This window comes from Phodopus roborovskii, unplaced genomic scaffold (genome assembly GCF_943737965.1).
Source record: "Phodopus roborovskii unplaced genomic scaffold, PHOROB, whole genome shotgun sequence".
Lineage (NCBI taxonomy): Eukaryota > Metazoa > Chordata > Mammalia > Rodentia > Cricetidae > Phodopus > Phodopus roborovskii.
In genome coordinates, this window is record NW_026126469.1 from 31,651,137 (window position 1) to 31,677,133 (window position 25,997).

Here is a 25,997-nt window from a genome sequence, read left to right on the forward strand (position 1 = left end):
TTTCTACTTTTTAGAGTGTTTTCTTGTGTACTCACTATGATTGCACTGAAAATTCCTCACCAGTGACATAGGGAAGGATGTAGGAATTCATAGGGCAGCAGAGGTCAATGGTACCCTACCAAGGGTGTGCTTAGTGTCATAGTCTATCTGTGTTGTGATCTATGGACAAGCAGCATCCATATCATATGTATCCCTTTCTCAAAGACATATTTGAAGTTCTGTTAGGTACAGGGATTACTACACTGTTGACAGGTTCTACTGAATGCTGTAGAAAACATAGAAAGATATAAATACAAATGTAATCACCAGCATAAATGGAGTGAAATAGAAGTCAAGCATGTGCTCCATGGATTTCAAGTGTTAACACCATGCAGAATGAAAGCAGTGAGTATTTGAAATTGTGGGGCTCTTGTTCTCTTCATATCCTCTCAGTAGTACAGCCCCCAGCCTCCTAGCTGTGCAGTAAGGAGTGAAGGTCTCAGAAAGAGCTAGCATGTATTGAAAGGTTATAGAGCTATCTCCGCCAGCATATGTGGGGTGTTCTGGTTCTGTGTGTGTGGCGTTCCCTCCACTCTGTGGCCTGGTGTGTGCTCTGAGAAGTCCTGTTCTTCTGTCTTGCTGTCATTTGCCACCTCTCCTTATCACCTCAGTTATTCCCTGTCCCTATTCTATCTGCCTCCCTCCCACTTTCCTTCAAAATCCTTTCAAGTGTTATAATATGGCTCAAAATAATGTTTCTGTTTCTATTGATTAGTTAATGGCATTATTTTTCTAATTTTATAATAGTCCGAATTAATTTAGGGATAGAGAATGCTTTTATAAGAAAGAAAGAAAGGAAGGAAGGAAGAAAGAAAGAAAGAAAGAAAGAAAGAAAGAAAGAAAGAAAGAAAAAGAAAAAAAGCTTCCTCCTGGAAAGAAGATGGAACAGGAGATAGCCAAAATAGGCAGTAGTTTTTGTATTACGTAGTCCTCTAAATTCCATTGTAAATTTGGAAGTCAGTCACCAAGGTCTGACCTGATAGTTTCAGTAACTTATGAGCACACTGACCTTCACTAGATTAGCAAAAGTCACATAATGCTTGACTAATACTCTTAGTCAGTGCAACATGGCACACGATTTTAATGAAAAGTATTTGAGAGGGGGTTTTTCCCCTGATAAATAAAAGATGAAATATTTGTATTTGCTATAAATATGTTCCTATGGAAAACTGGGCCCTTGTGAAAGATTCAAATCAACAGAAAGAGAAATGCAGAGGGAATGACTTTGTGTCATTTACCAAATCTGCATTTACTTTTGGCACAGTGGATTCTACGGATATAAAAGGAAATAGTTTTCTCCAAGGCTGACCTCACCTCTCTGTTGGCTACTGTTTCTTGAAGTCTTCTATATCCTAACAGTGCTATTGTTACTCGTCAGCTTTGAGGATTAGGGAGAGAGGAAGATAGGATTCATGGGGTGAAACATCAAGTGAAATGTGAGGTTGGATAGAATCTGTTACATAGAAATGTGTTATTACCTCTCTAAAGTAGATCAGAATGGGCTGATTGCTAACAATCTATGATGTGATAAACAGTCTTTGCAAACAAAATTCAATACATTCTAAGTTAACAGAGAACCCGAAAATTGCGTTGTCTAGTCACATTCATCTCCTCAGTCTCACTGTTACTTAACCCGAGATATGACCTCGACAGAAGCCAGCATGCTACTTCTTCAGGCTGCCTGTGAATCTCAGTGTCAAAGTATTTGAAATGTCTTCATAGTTTTTCATCTTTTTTGTGTTTATTCTCATTCAATCTTCCATGGTAGGGTTGACCATTCTAGAGCTGAGCAAACAAACATTGTTTACTCTTGTCTCGTAACTTCTAATCTAATAGGTCACTGTGGTCTGAATATTGTGTCCACTCCACATTAATAAGTTGAAACCCTGACTCCCCAAGAGGATGGGGTTGGGAAGAAGGCACTTTGGGAAGCTTTAGTGTCATGAGAGCAGAGACCCCAGGATTAGGATTATTATAAAAAAGGAGCAAGTGACAGGAGAATGAGAAGGCACCATTCCTGGACCAGGAGGTGAGCCCGCAGTTACAAATCTGTCAGTGTGTTGTTCTTGGACTTGGCAGCCTTCAACACTGAGAGGAACAAATTTCCAATATGTAGAAGTCACCCAGTCTATGCAACTGCTCTGTCAAACAATTAGAAACAGAATTGTTGCCTAGTACAGAAGAATAAAAAGGGAAGCCAGAGCCAATGTCTGGCAAGTTTCAGTCTTTGGGCTAGGAATTGCTTCCCTCGAGAAGTGATATTTCTCAAGGACAAATAAGAGTGAACAGGCTAAATTGACTCTTCCCACATGAGCCGTGGGGGATAGGCTTAAAGTCTTGTCACTTGTCAGCCATTAAGATCCTTGAAGGCAAGTCACATCTCTCTTTTCAGCCTTGTTTTGCCTTGACTTTGTTATTCTTCATGTGGACCAAACTCAATAGTTGTATCATTCTGGCACTTACACTGTGAAGTACCACCAGGAAGAAAATGTTCTAGAAAAGACATGCACAGCCTTGACTGAAGTATGGTCATCCCATTCTTTGAAGTGGTTAATGTAGTCTCAGTGCATCTTGATAATACACCAACTACTGGTAAGCCCATTCATTTATCGCTAACTAAAAAATTTTAATGTGAGTTCGTATATAAACCCAGAGTTATCTATACTTTTACCTTTCTGAAAGTAAGCATTTTTTAGTGCCTAGTGTACAGTTGTACATGTACTACAGGTAAATTTTATCACCTTCCTTGGCCCCATTCACTCGAGTTGTCAGGGTTTTATCTATTGCTGACTTATAGCTGGAGCATCATCTTAACAATATTTGTGTAAAGTAAATGTTCTCTGTGATTTCATGTAAATCTTCTTGCATATGATGGAGAAAGACAAGCATTAAGGCCTTTACTGATGGTCTCCATTGAGGTGGAAATGGATATGTGGGGCACTGGCTTCAATTACAAATTTTCATAATTAGGTTGTGATATAAATCATATCAATTTCCAAACTTCTGCATAATTTTGAAAGTGAAGTTTAATATTCTTAGGGTGAACATTTTCTTAAAACATAGATAATACTCTCTTACCTGGGTATAGCTGTCACTATTGATGCAATTTAGTTTCTGAGATGTTGGAACCTCACTACAAGGAAAATGAACTGCTTTACCCTTCTGGGACATGTGGAGTGAGGAGGCCTGTGTAAACAGAAAGGTGAAAACATGAGACAAGTTTAAGATCCAAGCCAAGAAATGATTCATATCTTTGGAATTTTACTTTATGAATTTATGAGATTTATATATTTATTTTGACTTTATTATACATATTTTATTTGATGAATATCTTTAATTTTTATTATACCACTGTGGTTTAAATTGTGTCCTTCTGAAATTCATATTTTGAAGCCTTCCTCCTAGTACTTGAGGTTGTGACTGTTTTTGAAGATAGAGCCTTTAAAGAAATACTTAGGTTAAGATGGAATTGTTAGCATGGACTCTATTCCAACAGGCACAGAGTCTTTGTAAGAAGTTTAGCCACACAAAGAGACTCCAGGGACAGACACAGTAAAAGAAAAGACTGGGAGAAAACACCAGAAGGTGATCATCTGCAAAAAGGCAGAGACCACAGGGACAGAGGCCGTGGAACAATGCATCAAGAAAGTGGCCTTCTGCAAGTAAGGCAGGGTACCTCAGAAGGGAGTGAGAACACATTGTTTAGCGGCCAGTCTGTGAGTCCCAGCAGCTATGGGAGGGCAAAGAAAATCAGGAGAATTTCAAAATCAGAATAAGGATAATTATATGGAAATGCATAAACCTCTCATTTAGCTTGACAATGGTCAACTGGTAGGGAAATTAATTTCTACTTTCCTCTCTTCCACCATTTGGATTGTGAAAGGCATAATTGGAGAAATTCTGTAATTATATCTGTGAGTATTTTAGCATGTGTTTTTACTAGTAAGTGTACTTTAAAACCACATTGCATATACCACCAAAACTTTTCAATACTTCTGCAGTATGATAAGCTGTCTAACATATTATTCATATTTATAAATTACTTCCTATCTTAGTATGATCCTTAGGACTCTTCCCCTTTTCACACCTGTTTCTACCCTTTTATTTACCCTTGAAGTTGTGTCCAGGTAGAACTTGTTTGTTCTCTTGTGGTTTTCACACTGTGTGGAATTTGCTCACTGTGCTCCTATTTGATATTCTTTTCTGTTTTTGTAAAGTGGCAGTCTGTGGACTATAAGTGCAGTCAGATATGATTTAGATGTGTTTTACTTTGTTAAGAGGGCTCTTCCTGGGGTCCTGTGGCTCAGTAGTAGAATACCTTAGAGCATAGCCCTGGTTTCAGTCCCTTGCATTGCATTCTAGCACTTGGGAAGTAAAGGCAAGAAAATCAGGAAGTTCAAGGTCATTTTCAGCCAACCTGGCATACATTAGACCCTTTTTCTATTGAATGTATACTTGTTTCTCTTTTAAAGATACTGGTAGTGTATGATTACTCTCAAATCACATAGAATTCCAAACAAAACACATTCTAATTATACCATATTTTATAAATGATAATAATTCTACCAAAAAACCCTTACTGATTTAAACAGCATGATGAAGACAGTCCCCAGCCTTATGCTTTCCTCAGTTCCAGGAATGGGTTATGTCTTGTTGAGTTGCTGACCAAAGGGGTCCCGTAGATACCCTCCTACATCACAGGCCATGTTGTCAATATGAAAGGCCCCACAACCTGACAGATAGAATCTATGCTGAAGATACCTATTTACTTATATCATGGAACAGTAAGAAATAGGGATGGTGCCCCATTTGAAGCTTCACCCATACTGGTTAGCATTCATGGTGCTGAGAGTAATTTGCATGCTACTAGAGAAGAAAAATAATCATCAATATTAATCAGCTACAAACCCTGTGACCTGTACTAGCAATTGTCTGCAAGATATACTTGTACAATAGTGGCATAAATATTATGGTCATAACCAACCACTTTTTTGAAAAAAAAATATATTTAAGGCCCACTCCATGAGTTGGAACCCATGCCTGACACTGCTAAACTGGGACCTAAGACTAAATAGGTCATTACCCTAAGGGAAAATGTATTCCTAATATTCTGCTAAATGAACATAGCAACAAAATGACTTCTTTTTTTTAAAAAAATATTTCTTTTTTTTATTATACATGTCGATTCCAGTTCCCTCTCCCTCCCTCTCCCCCCTTACCTTCTCTGCCCCCTCACATGCACCCTGACCACTCTGCCCTCCCATCCTCCCACCCCAATTCCACATGTAGTGCAATGCCATCCAGGTGGGGTCATGTAAATCTGAGCCTCCAGACTGATGGCTGGGAATACAGCATGGAGCCGACTCAGGCCCCCCTGAATATGGGTCTCAGCCAGAAGGACTGAGCAGTCTAAAGGACCTCAGACAGTAGAACTAGGATGTATTCCTGTTGCACAAAAGGACCTTGCAGGAAGGATACTGCCTTAACCTAGAGACAGGAGAGAAGTCCTAGTCTCTGCTTCAAATGACTTGACAAAATGACTTCTAATGACATACTGTTATATTCACAGATCAGTGTCTTGCTTAATCCTCCATAGATGGTGGTTAACACAGAAGCCCACAAGCAGACAATAACAATATGCAGGTAGTGAGAGACCTTGGAACACTAAGCTCCAAAATAGATGTCTTCATCAAATCCTTTGCCTTGTAGTTTAGGGCTCTTTGCAGAAGAGGAGGCAAAAAGATTGTAAGAGCCAGAGTGATGGATGACTCCAAGGAAATAGCATCATCTAGACTTAACAGGCCTGATGATATGTGGACTCACAGAGACTGTGACAGCATACACAGAACTGAGTAGGCAGGCTCAAAGCAGACAAAACCCTAGCAAGAAGGGGAAGTAGACATACGGTTCTACTATAGTAAGAATCTACTTAAAATTGACACCACGGGGAAAGGGAAAAACCACTTTTCTTCAAGTCAGTCACACTCCAGATAAGGCACTGTGCTCAGGAGTAGTTGGCCAGCATGAACAAGACTCCATGTCTTTTGTGGGCTTTTTTTGTTTGGATTGACTTGTTTTGCTATTATTATTATTATTGTTTTGTTTGTTTTGAGAGAGACATGAAGAATAAGAGCAGGGAATCTGGGAGGATTTGGGCAAGGGCAAGGAATATGAACAAAGTATACTTCATACTAATTTTTAAAGTCAATAAAAAGGAAATAATTTCCTGTCTGATACACATTAGTTTGTAATTTTACTATTTTACAGAGAAGCAACAGAACTTTCTCCTGCTAAAAACTTCTGTGAATGTGAGAGCAGTTGGGATAATTAAAATACCTAGATAGAGGACATTCTGGTTGATTGGCTAAACAGAATGCATACACTGTCTGGAATTGTTAACTTCACTTCTGCTCCCAGTGAATAACACAGCATCTCCAGAGTTCACTAGAGTGGCTTTTGCTGGAAGCAAAAACAAAAAGTCCCATCTAGCCAACTGAACAAACAAACACACACAAAACAAACACTTCACAGTTTAAGCTGTCACTGCTGCACAGCTTTTTTGGGTGACTAGAATTGACATTGCCAACTGAACTTGCATTATGATAAGTAAGATTTTTTTTTAAAATTTCTTCAACGAAATAAACTACTTCTCACAAACTACACTTGAGGATCTCACTTTAAAAACAAAGCACTAAGACTATGGTTCCTTGTTTTGCCTAGAATTTAATGGTTTGACTGTTAAGTCTAAATTTTTACTGCCATGTCCAGATCAAGACCTCAAAATTATTAACTAATGGTGTCCTTAATGAAGAAGATCAAATTGTAGTTAAGGACTTTGGACTTAGCACAGTTTCAGGTCTAATGTTCATCATAGGGAACTGTAGGCACCAAAATTAAGTGGTTCATGCTCTTTTGGTTGTGTTATAAGAATAGATTTCAGCTGCCTTTGCTATGAAATAAAGCTTAAAAGACACCAGGAATGCCAGGGTGTCTATGTGAGATACTGGTTGTTTTCATTTGTTTCACCAAAGGAACCTTTATTCTATTTATATATAGCACACTACATCATATTCTATTATACCTTAAATACACAACACAGTCCCTTTTTTGATAATTTTTTAAAATTTAAATTTGAAACAAGCTTGTTTTACATGCCAATCCCATCCCAGTTCCTTTACCCTCCTTTCCTCCCCTGGACCCCACACCAACCCCAATCCCATCCCCTTTATGCTCCCCAGGGATGGTGTGATCTTCCATGGGGAGTCTTCAAAGTCTGTCATATCATTTGGATCAGGGCCAAGCCTTACCCAATGTGTCTAGACTGAGAGAGAGGATCCCTCTATCTGGAATGGGTTCCCCAAATCCATTTGTATACTAGAGATAAATACTGATCTACTACCAGAGGACCCATAGACAGCCTGGTCCTCCTCTAACTAACACCCACATTTAGGGGGTCTGGGTCAGTCCTATGCTGGTTTCCCAGCTATCAGTCTGGGGTTCATGAGCTCCCCCTTGTTCAGGTCAGCAGTTTCTGTGGGTTTCTCCAGCATAGTCTTGACCCTTTTGCTCATCACTCCTCCCTCTTTGCAACTGAATTCCAAGAATTCAGCTCAGTGTTTAGCTGTGGGTGTCTGATTCTGCTTCCATCAGCTACTAGATGAAAGCTCTACGATGTCATATAAGGTAGTTATCAGCCTCATTATCGGGGAAGGGCATTTAATGTAGCCTCTCCACTATTGCTTAGATTGTAGGTTGGGGTCATCCTTATAGATTTCTGGACATTTTCCTAGTGTCATATTTCTCTTAAACCCTATAATGGCTCCCTCTATTATGGTATCTCTTTTCTTGTTCTCCTCTGTTCTTTCCCTGACTCAGTCTTCCTGCTCCATCATGCCCACCCCTGCCTTCCTTTTCTCTCTAACTCCCCCACCCCCATGCTCCCAATTTGCTTGGGAGATCTTGTTCCTTTTACCTTCTCCAGAGTACCCTGTATGTTTCTCTGAGGGTTCTCCTTGTGTTTAGAGTAGTTTTTCCTGCCTGTCTGGTCCCACCACCTTGCCAGCCCCAAATAATACACAGTAATGCTGTTGGCCAGTTACTAGTTTCTTATTGGCTAGCTCTGTCTTAAATATTAACCCATTTCTATTAATCTAGGTATTTCCATGTGATCTCATCTTACCGGAAAGTGGGCCTGGACCTCTGTTCTCTTAAGTCTCTACATGCTGACTCCTCCCTACTACTTCCTCGAATCTTCCTTGTCTCCTAGTCCCACCTATCATGCTTTCCTATTGGCCAGCAGTGCTTTATTCATTAACCAATACAAGAAACATATTTATAGAATGACATCTCCCATCATCCTTTTTTCCTAGTTTTTCTGGCACTGTGGTTTGCAGGCTGGTAATCCTTTGCTCTATGTCTAAAAGCCATATATGAGTGAACACATACTGTGTTTGCCTTTTTGTGACTGGGTTACCTCACTCAGGATGGTTTCTTCCAGTCCATCCATTTGCCAGCAAATTTCAAGATTCCATTGTCGCTCGCCCCCCCCCCCCCGCCCGAGTAGTACTCCATTGTGTAAATGTACCACATTTTCTTCATCCCTTCTTCAGTTGAGGGGCATTTAGGTTGCTTCCAGGTTCTGGCTGTTACAAATAATGATGCTATGAACATAGTTGAACAGATGTCCTTGTGGTATGAATGTACATTTTGCCTAAGAGTGGAATTGCTGGATTGTCAGGTTGACTGATTCCCATTTTTCCCGAGGAACTGCCATACTGATTTCCAAAGTGGCTGTACCAGATTGCACTCCCACCAGCAGTGGAGGAGTGTACCCCTTTCTCCACACCCTCTCCTGCATAAACTGTCTTTGGTGTTTTTGATTTTAGCCATTCTGACAGGAGTAAGATGGTATCTCAGAGTTGTTTTGATTTGCATTTCCCTGATGGCTAAGGATGTTGAGTACTTTCTTAAGTGTCTTTCAGCCATTTTAGATTCCTCCATTGAGAATTCTCTATTTAGTTCTGTATCTCACTTTTTAATAGGGATATTTGGTGTTTTGGTCACTAGTTTCTTGAGTTCTTTGTGTATTTTGGAGATCAGCCCTCTGTCAGATGTGGGGCTGATGAAGATCTTTTCCCAGTCTGTGGGCTGCCATTTTGTCTGATTGACTGTGTCCTTTGCCTTACAGAAGCTTTTCAGTTTCAGGAGGTCCCATTTATTAATTGTTGATGTCAGTGTCTGTGCTACTGGTGTTTTGTTCAGGTACCAGTTTGTTCAGGGGTACCTCCCACTTTCTCTTCTAAGATGTTCAGTGTGGCTGGATTTATGTTGAAGTCTTTGATCCATTTGGACTTAAATTTTGTGCATGGATCTGGATCTGTCTCGGGTCTTCTACAGGTCAGCATCCAGTTATGCCAGTAGGTGGTGCAGATTTTCAAACACCTATATGCAGTTCGAGAAATTAAATGTAAAACCACTCCAGAGTTTTATTAAAACTGAGGCTGAGACAACTGGATAGCTGTGTGTATCAAACAGGACCTTGAACTCTCATTATGAACATAGATCAACACAAAACGAATCAAAGACTTGACCTCCAGACCCAAACCCATGAAACTATAGGAGGGAACCTTGAAGGCATTGGTATAGACAATGATTTTCTGTTACCAGCTTCAAAGCACAGTAAATCAATATTATAAGATTGAAATTATATCCAATTTGCACATCTATGGAAACAATGTGGGGACACCTATAGAATGAAAGAAAACATTTTTAAGCTACTCCACAAACAAAGGATTAATGTTCAATGTATTAAAAACAACAATAACAAAAATCTTTCAACTTAGGAATAGCAGCCAAAAGATCCAAATGAAATGGACCATTGAGTTGAATAGACAGAATAGACAGATATCAAAAGGAGAAATAAAGTGACCAACAAATACTTTTAAAAATAGCTTAGCACAATTCTGTCAGTCATGAGGGCAATGCAACTAAAAGGTCATCACAGCCATTAGAACGACTATTACCAAAGCAATAGATAGAGCAGATGAGAATGTGGAGAGGAAAGGGACCCTCATTGTCCAAGGTAATGAAAATTAGTTCAACCATTATGAAGAGCATTGTGTTGGGCATTCAGAAACTTAAAACTGTTCTACCATTTGGCCCTGCTGTCCCGTTTCTGTCCCTTCACCCCAAGGAAATGAAACCGACATAAAAAGAGACACCTCCTTGCTGTTTATAGCACTATTCACTGTAGCGAAGATGAGCAACTGAGGAACTGAGATGCTCTTTGGTGGATTAATGGATTGCACAATGCAGTAAATAAGCACACCTGAATGATTTTCAGCCATGAAGAAGAATGTAATTCTGTAGGTTTCAGAAAATTGATGGAATTGAAGGAGAGTTTAAGTTAAATAAGTTGTGTTCTCTCTCATACAGAGATGGTGGATGAGGAGAGTTGACTGGAATGGCGTTAACTAATAGAATAGTCATTTTAGCTGTTGGTAAGGGGAAGGGTAAAGGAAGGCTGGTTTTGATTGATTTTTTTTCCCTCTTGGATCAGCTAATGCCCTGGATGCTACTGTGCTCTCTATGAAGCTGATGTCCTGGAGGCTACTGTATTTTTCCTATTGTTTGCACGTGCATACTGTGATCCAATCACATTCATCGCAGTTTTCTTGTCTTCCTCCCTCAGTTTATTTTTGTAGGCAAATTCTAACTGCATGAATTGGTCTTTTAGTTACTAAATTGTGACAACTTTTTTTTTCATAGTTATTGAAAAGCATAAGAGTTTTGGCATTTGGAATAGTTCTGTATAATATCTTAACAGTAAATTTACTCTTCACAGATCTCTATTATAGAAAGTGAGACTTTAATTCCGTGCGCATTAATTCTAGATTATCCTATTAGTATAACGAACTTGTTGAGTCTTCAAACAGAAATCCCCAGTTACATATTCTGTCATAATTCTGAGTGTTAGTTGTGAGTTATTGGCCTTTTACTCTTTACAGAAGTAAATGGAAGTTTTATATCAGTCCAGTTTAGCCATGCTAAAACAATAATAATTTTGTAGTCAATCAATTGTGGTTCATCAGCATGACATATTTCATTGGTGACTGGAAATACCTTTTTAAAAAATTTATTTTGTGTGTGTGTATGTATGTATGTATGTATGTATGTATGTATGTTGGAGGGTGTTCATGCACAAGTGTGTGCATACATGTGGAGGCCAGAGGACCGCACACACACACACACACACACACACACACACACACACACACACACTATAGCATTCTGCCTGCATGCATGCCTGCAGGTCAGAAGAGGGCACCAGATCTCATAATAGATGGTTGTGGGCCACCATGTGTTTGCTGGGAATTGAACTCAGGACCTCTGGAAGAGCAGCCAGTGTTCTTAACCTCTCAGCCATCTCTACAGCCCTGGAAATACCTTAAATATGTTTTGAAAAATGATGAAATTTTACTTTTAGTCTCCATGTTAGATGCAATGGGAAAATTTAACACTTTTTGTTAAGATATAAAACATAAATATCAGTTAGTAAGCCATATATTTAAACATCCAATATTGTATGCCACTCCATTTGTGAAGGCCAGCCTAAAACTTTGAAGTATGGTTGTTACTGATCTTGTTTCTTGCCAGACTAGGTTAGACGAGAACTTCTGTAAGTGCAGACACTGAGCCTGCTACCTGCAGATACAGTTGGGAAATGTCAGTACATGTACACCTTTCAGCATCACCCATCACCATCTCTTTGGAATACATGGAGTTTGAAGAGAAAAAAACATCAGAATAGCTGTATAAATCCCTGGAGACTGTGTGAGACATTAAAGAAAACAGACGCTGAGGTGTGTTTCCTATCCCTGTTATTTTTTAGGCCTTCTTTCTTACGAGCGCATTTTCCTCATGTCCAGAATCCGGTCCATCCATAGCAAATTTATTCTGATGGGCACAGATGCAAATTGTTCAGCTGGAGTGGCTTTTGTGTAGTGAAAATTGTTGAGACTGCACCAGGAGTTAGTGGGAACTTTTCTTAACCCCTCAGAAACTCCCTTGATTTCTTCGCCTTGATCTCTTGCTTGTGTTTGTATAGGCCAGGCCAGGCCAGAGATGAAGGTCAGGGACAAATTTCTGGCATCTGTTCTCTCCCTCCACAATGTGGGTCACAGGGATCAATCTCCAGCTTTTTCACTGCTGAGCCATCTCACTGACCCGATCCCAGCCTTGTGTATTCCCTTGCCTTTTGTTTGGGCCGGTCTTCACATGTCTGGTTACTGAAATTCCCATTTCAGCTTTTAAGAAGTAATTATGTAGTTTGTTATTATGTAATAAAAAATCCAGCATAATGTAATTCCTAAGAAAACATTTTAAGGAAGGTGCACTTCAGTTGTATAATTATATATTCAATAATGTGAATACATCAGATTTTTTTTTTTAAAAAAAGAAACCATTCAGGCAATGTATTCTATGATTTCACCATCCAACAGGGAACAGAGGCAGAAAGTGAAAGAGACATGAGGTGTTAAATGCTGAAGTGTGCCGTGATCACAGAGCAGGGAGGAGAATATCACCCAGCCTGGAGCATGTGTGCTGTGCCCTTAACCTCCTGGTTTTCCCACTCTTGCAGGGTTTATGGTGGAGATCACCATGGGCACGCATCTTTCAAGGTAGCTGTGATGTGTCAACTGTCTTAGTTAACGTTCTCTGGAAGAGACTTTATTTCACCTTTATTTTATCTCAAACAGATTAATAAGGTATTTTGTTAGGAACAGCAGCCGTAGCATTGCGGCAGGATGCTAAGCTGCATGCTAAAGCTGATGGGAGATGTCATTCTGTATATGTTTCTCATACTGGTTAATAATAAAGCACTGTTGGCCAATAGAAAAGGAAGATAGGAGGGACTAGAAGACAAGAAGGAAATAGAAAGTAGTAAGGAGGAGTCAGGATGGAGAGTCTAAAGAGAGCAGTATGCCGCCGGCTCCCTGGTAAGAGAAATACATAGATCAGCAGAAATGGATTAATAATTAAGGCAGAGCTAGCCGATAAGAAACAAGTAACCGGGCCAACAGTATTGTACCAAATACAGAGTCTCTGTGTATTATTTGGGGCTGGTGGTGCGGCGGCAGGACAATACCAGGTGGTGGGAGGAAAAACCGAACTCCTTACATAAAGCCATACTGAGTTAAAAAGCATAGCTTTCTTGTGAGAATGGTAGTTACGGGAAAGTGACATTTAGAGAGATGGTAGATGAATTACAATTGCAACACGTGTGTCTGTAAGCCTCATTTGTAACCCCTCTTAATTATGGTAAAATACATATAACAACATGTACTGTCTTTACTATTTTTAGTACAAGCCAGTGTCAGTAAATGAATAATACTGTGTAGCTGTCATTGCCATTCTTTTCCACTTCCAAAACACTCCTGATACTTTAAAACTGAAAGTCAATTGTCATGAAACAATAACTCATTTCTACCCTCTCACCTATCTACTACTCTTTTCTGTGAGTTTGGCTCAGTATCCAACATGAAGGCAACTCTATAGTGTTTTTCCTTTGTGACTTTTTTCTTCTACTTAACTGCATCTTCAAGACTCATGTATGTTGAAGCATGCGTTAGAATGTCCTTTCTTTTTTATGACTGACTGCATTCTTATATTTTTGTTATTCCTTTGTAGACACTAGGGTTTCTCTACGTGATCTCTTGTGAATGGTGCTGCTATAGACATTTGTACAAGTTACAAGTTATCTTAGCAGTTCTGAAGTCTTTTATTAATAGTCAACATGATGTGCACTAGACCTCTTGAATATATGTCTCTTGAACTGATGTTTTGTGTCCTTAGACCAACATCTTCTCAACTTCGTCCCAAACCTCTTTATTTTATTTTATTATTTATTTATTTAAATTTGAAACAATGCTATTTTATATATCAATCCCAGTACCCTCTCCCTCCCATTCTCCCATGCCCACCACCAACCCCTATCCCATCCCTCTTCTGCTCCACAGAAAGGGTGAGGCCTTTATGGGGGATCATCAAGGTCTGTCACATCATTGGGGCAGTGCCTATCCCGTACTCTGAGTGTCTAGGCTGAGAGAATATCCCTCTATGGGGAGTGGGCTCCCAATGTCCATTCCTATACTAGGTATAAATGCTGTTCCATTACCAGGGGCCCCATAGACTGCTCAGGCCTCCTAACTGTCACCCATATGGTTCCGTCCTATGTTGGTTTCCAAGCTGTCAGTCTGGGGTCCATAAGCTCCCCCTTGTTCAGGTCAGCTGTTTTTGTGTATTAAGAATGGTCTTAACCCCTTTGTTCATCACTTCTCCCTCTCTACAACTGGACTCCAGGAATTTGGCTCAGTGCTTAGCTGTGGTTCTCTGCTTCTGTTTCCATCAGCTACTGGATGAAGGCTCTAGGATGGCATATAAGGTAGCCATTAATCTCATTATAGGGAAAGGGCATTTAAGATAGCCTTTCTCTTATTGCTTAGATTGTTAATTAGGGTCATCCTAGTAAATCTCTGGACATTTCCCTAGTGCCAGATTTCTCTCTAAACCTATAATGGCTCCCTCTATTAAGGTATCTCTTTTCTTGCTCTCAATTCTTCCCCTGACTCAGTCTTCCTGGTCCCTCCTCATCTCCCTTTCTCTTTCTCCTAACTCTCTCTCCCCATCTCCCAATTCTGAAATCTTGTCCCTGTCCACTTCTCTGAGGGACCATGTATATCTCTCTTAGGGTCCTCTTTGTTTCCTAGCTTTTCTGGTGGTGTGGATTGTAGGCTGGTAATCCTTTGCTCTATGTCTAAAAGCCATATATGAGTGAGTTCATGCCATGTTTGTCTTTTTGTGTCAGGATGTTTTCTTCTAGTTTCAATCATTTGCCAGTGAATTTCAAGATTCCATGTTTTTTTTTTTTTGCTTGCTGAGTAGTACTCCATTGTGTAAATGTACCACATTTTTTCCATGTATTCTTCAGTTGAGGGGTATTTAGGTTGCTTCCAGGTTATGACTATTACAAGTAATGCTGCTATGAACATAGTCGAACAGATGTCATTGTTGTATGAATGTGCATCTTTTGGATATATGCCTAAGAGTGGAATTGCTGGATCTTGACATTGACTGATTCCCGTTTTCCCAAGGAACCACCTTACCCATTTCCAAAGTGTCTGTACAAGTTTGCACTCTCACCAGCAATGGAGGAGTGTGCCCCTTTCTCCACATCCTCTGTGTTTTTGATTTTGGACATTCTGATAGGTGCAATATGGTATCTCAGAGCTGTTTTGATTTGCATTTCCCTGATGGCTAAGGATGTTGAGCACTTTTTAAAGTTCTGTTGACTGCCTTTTTAATCTCATTGATAGTGTGAGAAACTTTTCATAAAGTCCATTTTGTTTATTTTTTATTTTGTTATCAACACTTTAGTGTTAGAGCTAAGATGTAGCCAAGTCCAATGTTGTGAAGGTTTATCTTGTAGCTTCATCTTACAGTGTCCTCATTTTACACCTTACATTTGTGCAATAAGCCCATCTTGAGTTCATTTTTCTGTGTGATGTTCAGAGTGCAGCATCATTCTGTTACATGTAGATTTTAGTTTACTTAACAAAATTTATTCAAAACATTGTCTTCTCCCTGTTGGATGAGCTTACACTTTTGCCAGAAATGATTTACCATGTATGTGAGTTGTTGGACACTGTTGTCTTACATGTCTACCTCATGTCCGTGCTATATTTGTTTAGAGTTTAGATTACTCAGTTGTAAGGCTTGGTGTTAGAAGTATGAGTTCTCTTTTTTTATTCTTTTTCTGGATGATTTTGACTGGATAGATTTTTCTGTCCAGGAAAAGAAGACATTGGCATTTCTGTAGGACTGGGTTAAATAATATATAAATCTTTGGGAGAATATTGGAATCAACCTAAATGTCATAGTATGTAAATATTATGTCTCTCTACTTACATCTTACTCAGATTCTTTATAAATATTTTATAGCTTTCATTTAAAAGGTTTTCATATTTCAATGTTAGTTCCTAAATATTTTACTCTTTTTGATACTATTTATTATAAATTAATTTATTAACTTTCATTTTGGATTGTACTTTGGCCATAAAATTTTAATCAATTTGTGGACAATGATCTTTTTCTTCTATTATGTTTGTTTACTTGCTCTAGTAGGTTTTCAGCATGTTTAGTGTATTCGGGATACTAAGTTTATACCAGATATAGAGACCAATTTACTTTGCCCATTCCATTTGAATGACTTTATTCTTTTTCTTGCCTCATTGTTATACCTAGGATATCCAGTGCTAGTTTTAATATAGAAATGTAAAAGCCAGTACCTTTGCTATGTTCCTGATCCTGAAGAAAACTTGTAGGTTTTTTGACGTTATTGATGTTTGTGGTGGGTTTTTCATATGAGACTATTACACTGAGGTAATGCACACCTAGTTATTTGAGTGGTTTTTTTCTGTTGTTTTGTTTTAAAATCATGAATGAATGCTGGATCTTTCATAGATTGCAACATTGTTTGAAATTATTGTGCAATTCATTTCTCCCTCATTATTTTACTGTGATACATTCACATTGCACAATGAATTAGGAATAAATACTACTTGATTGTGACATACATTCTTTTTAATATGCTGCTCAATTCAGTTTGCTGGTATTTTATTGCAAAACTTTGCATCTATGACAGGGGAATGTTGATGTGTAATTTTCTTTTCTGTAGGACATTGTTTCAGAATTGGCATCAAGGTAATGCCTCCTTCATAGAATGAAATATAAAAGAGTGTTTCTTCCTCTTCAGGGTGAAGGTTGTTTTTTTTTAAAGATAAGTTTGAGAAGGCTTCATGTTAGTTTTTCTTTGAATAAGTCTAATATTAATGTCTATTTTCAACTTGAGAGAATCTAGAAATGCCTGGGAGATGCACCTCTGGTCATGCCTATGGGTTGTTATCTTGATTACTGTAATTGATGTGGAAGACCTCTATTAAGTGTGCATGGGGCCATTCTCTGGGCACAGGAACCTAGACTCCATGGGGGTGGGGGGATAGAATGCTGCATCAAGGCATGTATTCATTCATTGCTCTAGAATTTTCCTTGTGCATGTGATGTGACCAGCTGTTTCAAACCCCTGCTGCCTTGATGTCTCTGCCATGATTGATCTTAAACTATGGGCTAAAACAATACCTTCTCCCTAAAGTTGCTTTTGTTCAAATATGTTATCACAGCAACAGAAAAGGAAACCTAGAAGCAGGCATTGGTTACAGGGCCTGTTCTTGGTTACAGATTCAAATTCCTTACTCATCATAGTCTCTTTAGATGTTCTGCTTCCTCCCAGTTTCATCTTGGTAGGATTTGCCTTCTGGGGGATTTGGCCATTACATGTCCATTTCCAACTCACTTCTGTGTCATTGCTTATATTAGTATCCTTTTTTTCCCTTTAGAATTGAAAGTCATGTCCCTTTCTTCATTCTTTATTTTAATGACTTGAATCTCTTCTCATTTTTCTTAGTCCATCTAGCAAATGTTTGTCAGTCATTTAAATTTTGGGGGAACAAAAATTTTATGGATGCCCTTTCTTATTATTTATTTAGTTCACCTTTTATCTGACCTTTATTTACTTCATTCTGCCATCTTTAGATTTAGTTGACTCTATTTTTATCTAGTTTTTTAAATTATAACATTTGATCTTTGACTTGAAATCATTTTTTGTTTATTTATTTTTATTTATTTATTTTTTTTCGGAGGCAGGATTTTTCTGTGTAGCTCTGGCTACCCTGGAACTTGCTTGTTTTACATGTCAATTCCTGTTCACTTTCCCTGCCCTCCTCCCTTGTTACCCCAACCCCCATCCCATCCCCTTTTTTCTCCCCAGGGAGGGTGAGGCCTTCCATGGGGAGTCTTCAAATCTGTCATATCATTTGGAGCAGGGCCTAGGTCTATGCTGAGGAAGTATTCCTCTATGTGGAATGGGCTGAAAAAAGTCCATTCGTATACTAGGGATAAATACTGACCCACTGCCAGAGGCCCCATAGACTGCACACAGGGGCCATTTTCTTTCAAATCGCCACAATCAATGTTTCATTATAGCAACCGAAACCAAAACAGGGCAGTGCTTAGTAGTACATTGTTTAATTTCCACAAATGTGTGGGTTCTCCAACTTTTTTCTGTTTCTTCTTATTTTTCTTTTCCTTCACTTTCATTTACCCTTGTTTTTCAAAATGAAATCACACACCCACACTTTTTTTTAATGTTAGTTTTGAGATGATGCTACAATTATAGTGTTATTCCTTTGCCTTTCATCCCTTTGACCCTCCCACACTTCCCTCCCACTATCCTTCCAATTAAATGAAAAAAAAAACCAAAACATTTATACACAATATTTGGGAATTTGGGCGTCGTTCTTTCCAAGCTACTTCCTGCTGGTAAGGGGCGCTGTCTTGGGGGGATTCGAAGAAGATTCAGATATCCTGGCTGTAGTCTGTAGGGCTGTTTTGTCCAGCTGTTTTGAATGTAGGATTAGCTTGTACTTTGTTTCAGGCGGTCTGGCGTGATCAAACCTCATTAGTCTGGAAGGAATCCACATCTTTTCATTTTCTGTGGAAACAAAAATAGAAATCCTTTTCCCCAGTAACTTGTCCTTCAACTTCCTTGGGTTGGAGTTTTCCTTCCAATACTTTCTGTAGGGCTGGATTTGTAGATACATATTGGGAAAATCTGGTTTTGTCATTAAATATCTTGTTCTCTCCATCTATATTGATTGAGAGTTTTGCTGGATATAGTAGCCTAGGCTGGCATCCGTGTTCTCTTAATACTTTTACAACATCTATCCAGGACCTTCTGGCCTTGAGGGTTTCCATGGAGAAGTCAGGTGTAATTTTGATAGGTCTGCCTTTATATGTTACCTGTCCTTTTTCCTTCACTGCTCTTAATATTCTTTCTTTATTCTGTATGCTAGGTGTTTAGATTATTATATGTCGAGGGGTCTTTTTTCTTTGGTCCAGCCTATTTGGGGTTCGGTATGCTTCTTGTACTTTCATGGGCATGTCCTTCTTCAGATTTGGGAAGTTTTCCTCGATGATTTTGTTGAATATGTTTTCAGCACCTTTGAGCTGGACTTCCTCACCTTCGTCTATGCCTATTATTCTTAGGTTTGGCCTTTTTACGGTGTCCCACATTTCCTGGATGTTTTGTGTTAAGGATTTGTTGGATTTATGATTATCTTTGGTCGATGAATCTATTTCTTCTAGTTTATCTTCTGCGCCTGAGATTCTCTCTTCCATCTCTTGAATTCTATTGGTTATGCTTGTGTCCGTAGTTGCCGATTTTTTGCCCAGCTTTTCAATTTCCAGCATTCCTTCCGTTTGTTTTGCCTTTATTTTCTCAATTTCAGTTTTCAAGTCTTGAACCGTTTCCTTCACCTGGTTAATTGTTTTTTCTTGGCTTTCTGTACTTTCCTTAAGGAATTTGTTCATTTCTTCTACTTTTTTGTTTGTTTTTTCCTCCATTTCTTTAAGGTATTTTCTCACATCTTCTTTGAGGGCCTCTATCATTTTTTATGATGGTAATTTTTAAGTCGTACCCTTCTGCTTCCTCTGCTTTGTTGTTGTGTTCCATTCTAGTTGGTGTAGATTTCCTAGATTCTGGTGGTGTTTGTCTTTCTGTTGTTAGGTGTTCTCTTGTATTGCCTTCTTCCCATAGCTTCTTCCAGTAGGTGTTGGTGGTGTATCCCCCCTCTCCCTATGGTACTTCCCCGATGGGCTTATGTGGGTCTGAGATTCAATATCTGTAGCTCTGTGTGGTCCAAGCTCTCTAGGAGGTTTCTCCGCAGACAGAGATCCAGGGATGGGGTCAAGGATGAGGATCCAGAAGATGTAAGCAGGTACTCACAGTGGTCTTCTGGCCAATAGCTCTGGCCAATAGGTGGCGGAAGACGGCAGGGGCTGAGCTGGGACTTGAGAAGGTTTTGCAGGATAGTGGGATCTCAGTGGAAACTGGCGCTCTCCAGCTGAGACCTGGTTCTTTGGGAAAGGCCAGGATTTGGGGGTCAAGGATCTTGCCAGCAGGAACTCCGAGTGGGCCCGGGCCTGGGATTCCAGCAGAGGACTGGAGGCGGGGTCAGAGACCAAGCTGGTGGTGAGTGGTCCCGCAAGGATAGTTAGGTCTCCTTTGTTCAGAGTTGCTCTGAGAAGTCTCACCCTCTGTCCCAGTGCTCAACCAAAGCCGCAGGACCGTGGGTGGGGTAGGGCACAGGGTGGGGGGGGGTAGGCTGGCAGTGGGGATGGGTGGGGGTGTATCAGAGCTCCAAGGGTGCTCTCGATGGGGACCGGGACCGGAGACAGGAGCAGCAGGATCAGGGGCCAACCCAGGGAGTTCGGGCGGGGGAGGGGGAAAAAGAGGTTGTAGGGGACAGGCAGCCCTGATTGCGCCCAGGCTCACCTCTGGCCAATAGCTGGTGGAAGAGGACGAGGGCTTAGCTGGAACTTGAGAAGGTTTTGCAGGAAAGTGGGATCTCACTGGAAACTGGCACTCTCCAGCTGAGACCTCATTCTTTGTTGTTGTTTGTTTCAGTTTGCTTTTTTTCCAGACAGGGTTTCTTGTATAGTTCTGGCTGTCCTGGAACTCACTTTGTAGACCAGTCTAGCCTTGAACTTAGGGATCTGCCTGCCTCTGCTTCCTGAGTGCTGGGATTAAAGGCATGCACCACCACCACCACCACTTGGCCACCCTGAAAGTTCTGACTAGGTAGTTTTCATTTTATTCTCAGTACTGAGTGAAGTCATTAGAAAGGTTGCAGAAAAGGAGTTTGTTGGAGCAGCAGCAGGTACTGGGGTTTGGATGTAGGGCCTTTTTCATGCTAGTGTTTTTCCACTGAACTTTATCTTTCCTCCATTTTTATTTATTTAATATTACTTATGGACTAGATTATTTATTTATTTATTTATTTTGGGGCAAGGTCTCCCACTTTAATCTAGGCTCACCTGAAATTCACTATGTGGTCTATGCTATCTTTAAACAAATAGCAATTCTCCTGCGTCAGCAGGCGGAGTGCTAGTATTATAGACCTCACATCCAACTCTTAGCCATATCATTTGAACCATATTCCTGTGGTGCATGTGAGACAAGTGATTGTAGAGGCAAAGGGGAAGCGGAGAATACACTGTGCTGCCACAGATTCTTTGCAGGTGAGGGAGCCAAGGGCAGCTGCATGTCTGGAGTTAGTGAGATGACATAGCCATTGGCTGTGGCTGCTGTAAAAGCATGCTGTAGGTGGTGACAGCAGAAAGTCATTTTCCAGCGGTGTTAGAGGCTGCAAAGTCCCCCTGAGGCCTCTTCAGGCTTCTAGGTGCTGCCCTCTATGATGTGCGACCTCGGCTCTTAGCTCACGCATGTGGACAGGAGGACAAGCTCACTGCTGTCTCTTCTTGAGGGTTTTCACTGAGGGTGTTTTCACTCCCTCCCTTTCGATTTCTCTGGCTGTCACTCCTATTTAAATTTGTTGCGCTAGCACGGACAAAGTGATCATGGCAACTGGTTCTTACTGCTGGTACACAACAGTGGCACCAACATGGCTGCCTACTGCTCTGTCTTCTTAAAGCTTTCCAGACTTAATTTTAAGGTTAGTTCATGCAATGTATATTTCTGTTTTTTTTTTTATTCATTTTCTACCTGCCCTTTAAAAGTGAGTTTTGATAAACGCTATACAGGCAAGTGGTTTGTTGGAGTAAGAAAAAAGGGAGAAAGCCCCAAGAAAAGAGTGAATGAATGAAACTAGAACCAGTACTAGAAAACACACAGAACATCATTAGATTATTGTGAACAACTATACACCAACAAATTGGAAAACCTAGGTGAAATGAATAAGTTTCTCTATGCTTATCTCTTTCTAAAATTGAATCATATAAATAGCACTAAAATAACTGTTAAAAGTGAAATATTCATCTCTTTTGTAAAACTGTTCTCATTAGAACTTTGCCAGTTTTCTTCTTGTTTTGCTTCAGTTTATTGTGAGGTGCATCTGTCTGTAATTGTTTGATCTTCTTGCTCTTTTGAACCTATTATTACTGTATAAGGTTCTTCATTGTCTCTTGTGTCCAGTTTGGCTTTTAAATCTGTTTTGTTTAACATTTGCAGAGCCATGCTTGTTCTGTTTTGGTTGCTATTTGCAAGAAATACCCCTCTCCCCATTTTTTGGTACGTTTATTTGTAACTGGTTTCCATCTCTGTATCAAAGGAAGTATCTTTCCTCATTGTCTCATTTGCACCTAATTTGCATCTAGATAGCACTTATGGAAATCATATTTTGAGTTCCTTCTAATATGTGTCTTTTGAATGGAGACTACATTGTATTTACACTGAAGTAATTGCTAATAAAGAGGGGCCTGAAGTCATTGTGCTGTCTTCTGGATGCCTTATAACTTTTTATCTGTTCCTCTTCTCTTGTCTTACTTTCTTCCATTGTGTCTTCCTGATTATTGTATTGAAGCATTTAAATTCCTTCCTTGTTTGTTCGTTTTCAGACAGGGTCTCTTTATGCATCTCTGGCTGGCCTCAGGAATGTAATGCTGCGTCCACCTTCAGAATCCTGGGATCATAGGCATGCACCATCATTCCTGATTTCATCTCCTATTTCCATGACATAGATTCTTTAGCCTCTCTCTCTCCCCCCTGTGTGTGTGTGTGTGTGTGTGTGTGTGTGTGTGTGTGTGTACATGTGTCTTGTGCTTTTTCTTTTTTTAAATTCTAGTTTGTTTGTTTTGTTTTTTATCATAAGAGACAAAGGATGTGGGGTTAGGTGGGCAGGGAGGTGGGGAGGATCTGGGAGGAGTTGGGGAAGGTAAAACTGTGATCAGACTATTGTATGAAAATCTTCTTTCAGTAAATATAAATACATATATATATACGTGTGTGTGTGTGTGTGTGTGTGTGTGTGTGTGTACACTCACAGACATGCATGTACACACACCACAATCAGCAGCCTCTATCATTCAGCTGTTGACTCTATTCTTATCTTTGTCTTTAAATGCCTGGTTATAGTTGCTATGTTTGAGTGTGTCCTATGGAGAGGTTCTTGGATATGATATTTTTATTAATGCTTTTAACCAAATATGGGGAAAAATCAGTCAAGTCATTATTTATTTATATGATCTTCATTTATGCTTCTCTTCTCTCTGGAACATACACACACACACACACACACACACACACACACACACGTAGAAACACATACTCTCTATATTTGTGAGTAGTATGAATGGATATGTGTCATGTTTTTGAGCATGCAACCAGAGGCCTGAAGTTGACACAGTGTCTCTTCCTTGGTCTACAGAGGGAGTTCCAGGATAGACTCTAAAGCTACACAGAGAAACTCTGTCTTGAAAAACCAATGAATAAATAAATAAACAAATCTTTAATTTTTAAAAAATAAAACTTTCTTCTCCATATTTTGAGAAAACTATGTCCATCCTGATGTTACATATGTACACATTTAAATACATTAAAAAACTTTAAATTATTATCTGGTGTTGCCTTATATCATTTTCAAAATAAAAGCAGTGTCATGTAGAGCCTGGTAAGACACTACATTTAGCTCGTCCTCCCTCTTCAAGGTGCTTCTGGACTTCTCCCCCTGTTTGATACTGGAGTTTATCAGTTCTCTGTAGGTTTTTATATGATTTTTAATTTTTTACTAGTCTAATAATGCTGTAATGTTTTCACAGCTGTGCAATTTCTAGATCAAAGGATAAGAACACAGTTTCTTAACAAAACCCTGATGGTCTGCTGAGATGAGAACTATTTCCAAGCAAGGAGGAGTGTAGGACTTGGGGTTAGGTGACACATAAAACACAGCCCAGGAAGAAACCAGAACCAGAGAGGATACAAGGGTTCAAGAAAACTTCAGCTGTGTGATAGGAGTGATAAATATTCCTGGCAATAATTTTAAAAGTGGCCTTTACAGTTTAATTAGCACAGCTCTTCCTGGGAATATTTAAGAATAATGCTTTAAATGTCACTGTGCTTTATTGTGACAATAAAAGTGTAACTTTTTATACTGTCATTGTCTTTATTTTCATTGCAAAGATGGTGCCCATTTACTGCACGTGATTTGAAAATGCAAGAGCATATAAATCAGTAAACAAATTTTAATCCATAAAGACCAGACTTAGAGATAACCAACACATCAATCTCTTATTTATGTATAAGCTCCTACACAGTTGAAACCATATTGTGTATGTGCTTATATCTACACTTTCTTTTAATAATCACCTTGGTTGTGTTAACTTACTCCTTTTGTGTTATACATTGTCTGCCTCAGGTAACAGAAATCTAGCATTGTTTTGGGATGAATTCAGATACCAACATAGCAAAGACCTGGACAGATCTTCAGAGTCTCCTCAGTGGCGAAGAAGAAAAGCCATGGCTATCCCATTCATCCTCCAATGTGGTGAGTGCTGGAAGCCAAACTACCAGATATTCATGATTTCCTAAATGTTCAAGTCATGGTGATAAGAAGACAAAATGGGGTAAAACATTGCGTTTTCTCCAAAGAGGTTGTTGTCTAGGCAACAGCTTAAAGTAAGTACAATAGAAGGCAAGTTAGGTAAGGGAAAGATTAGATGCAGAGTTCTTTGAACATGCAGTAAAACGTAGGGTGGAGAAATGGAGACAAGATTTCACGACAGAGACACGGGATAGTCGCTAGGACAGGGTTCAGTAGAGGTAAGGCACAGGGAGAGGTGGCTGACCTCGGATATGCACCTTATTTGAATATTTGTGATGGAGGGCTAGGAATAGCCGCCTTCCTACTTTTATGTATAGCACTGTGTCTAAGACTAATGGGGACTCTGTAATCTAATAACAGAAGAAGTGGAGGATGACCAAATGATGAAAGATACAAGTATTTTCTTGGGTAAATGCCTCTATGAGGTCTTGAATTCCAGGGCTAGCTTTTACTTTGATAAACAGTAGGAGGTAATGGAAAATTCTCAGCAGAAGAACAGCAACAAAGAGGCACCAAGCACTTGATAGGCCTTCAAGTCACTTTATGAAGGGCTTGGAATTAAGGACAATGTACTTTCTGTCACCCACAGTCCAGCAGATAAGACAGATAAGTGCCAGGAAATTACCTCCCAGCCTTTCTTCTGGGAGTGGTCCAGGGGAAATTGAGTCAGGTGTAACTTGAAGTAAGGCAACTCCATGAAGGATGATTTGGTGCAGGACCAGAATAGAGGAAAGGCCAACTTATGATGGTAGAGTCTCTTGTAATAAAAGATCTCAGGGAGAGATGTAAACGACTGAACTAATGTGTGGCAGTGAGGTTTAATAAAAGGAGCATATATGACATCTTTAGAAACTATGACTGAGGTAATTGATGATAATATGTGACAGCTTGCCAGGTGACAAATATAAGGGTCAATAATGAGTGTATCTTTGATGCTTGCTAGATAGTTAAAATGCAGTCTCTGGTGCTAAAGGGCTATATGGGATTGGGACAGTCATTGTATATCTCTGAAAATTAATCTCCTATTTAGAAAATGAGACTAATGCTTATAGTTATGTCACAAAGTTGTGAACATATGATCTAATAAGTGTCAAGTTTGCTAAGTGATCTAGAAAGTGTTTCGAGGTGTGGATTTTCATTGTCATTAACACTGTGAAGCCATTTTATCCTCAGCTCCTCTTTATATAAATACTAGTAGAAAGCTCATTTTTTTACAGTTGTTTGTTCTGAAACAGAAATTAAGTCATTTTCACAAGATCCACAGGAGGTGGTTCAGGTGCTTGTCAGCTCTGCAAACTGCTTGTGATTCAAATGTGCACAAAAATTTACCTCTGTGTCAAGAGGGGACTCTGGATTAAATTTGGGCTTAGCCTGAAGATAGCTGTGTGCCTTGGGCCTAAAAGCAAGGAGGAATTTTAAGGCGAGACGGGCAAAGGAATCAGAGTG

General features: G+C 39.6%; 1 protein-coding gene across 1 annotated transcript in view; it reads left to right on the forward strand.

Annotated features, from left to right (window-relative positions):
• Morc1 (MORC family CW-type zinc finger 1) overlaps nt 1-25,997 on the forward strand; it is a 145,210-nt gene that overhangs the window by 65,044 nt on the left and 54,169 nt on the right. The window contains exon 15 of the mRNA XM_051190942.1: nt 24,366-24,494. Within this exon, the coding sequence (XP_051046899.1) occupies nt 24,366-24,494 (129 nt within the window). The remainder of the gene's footprint in view (nt 1-24,365; nt 24,495-25,997) is intronic.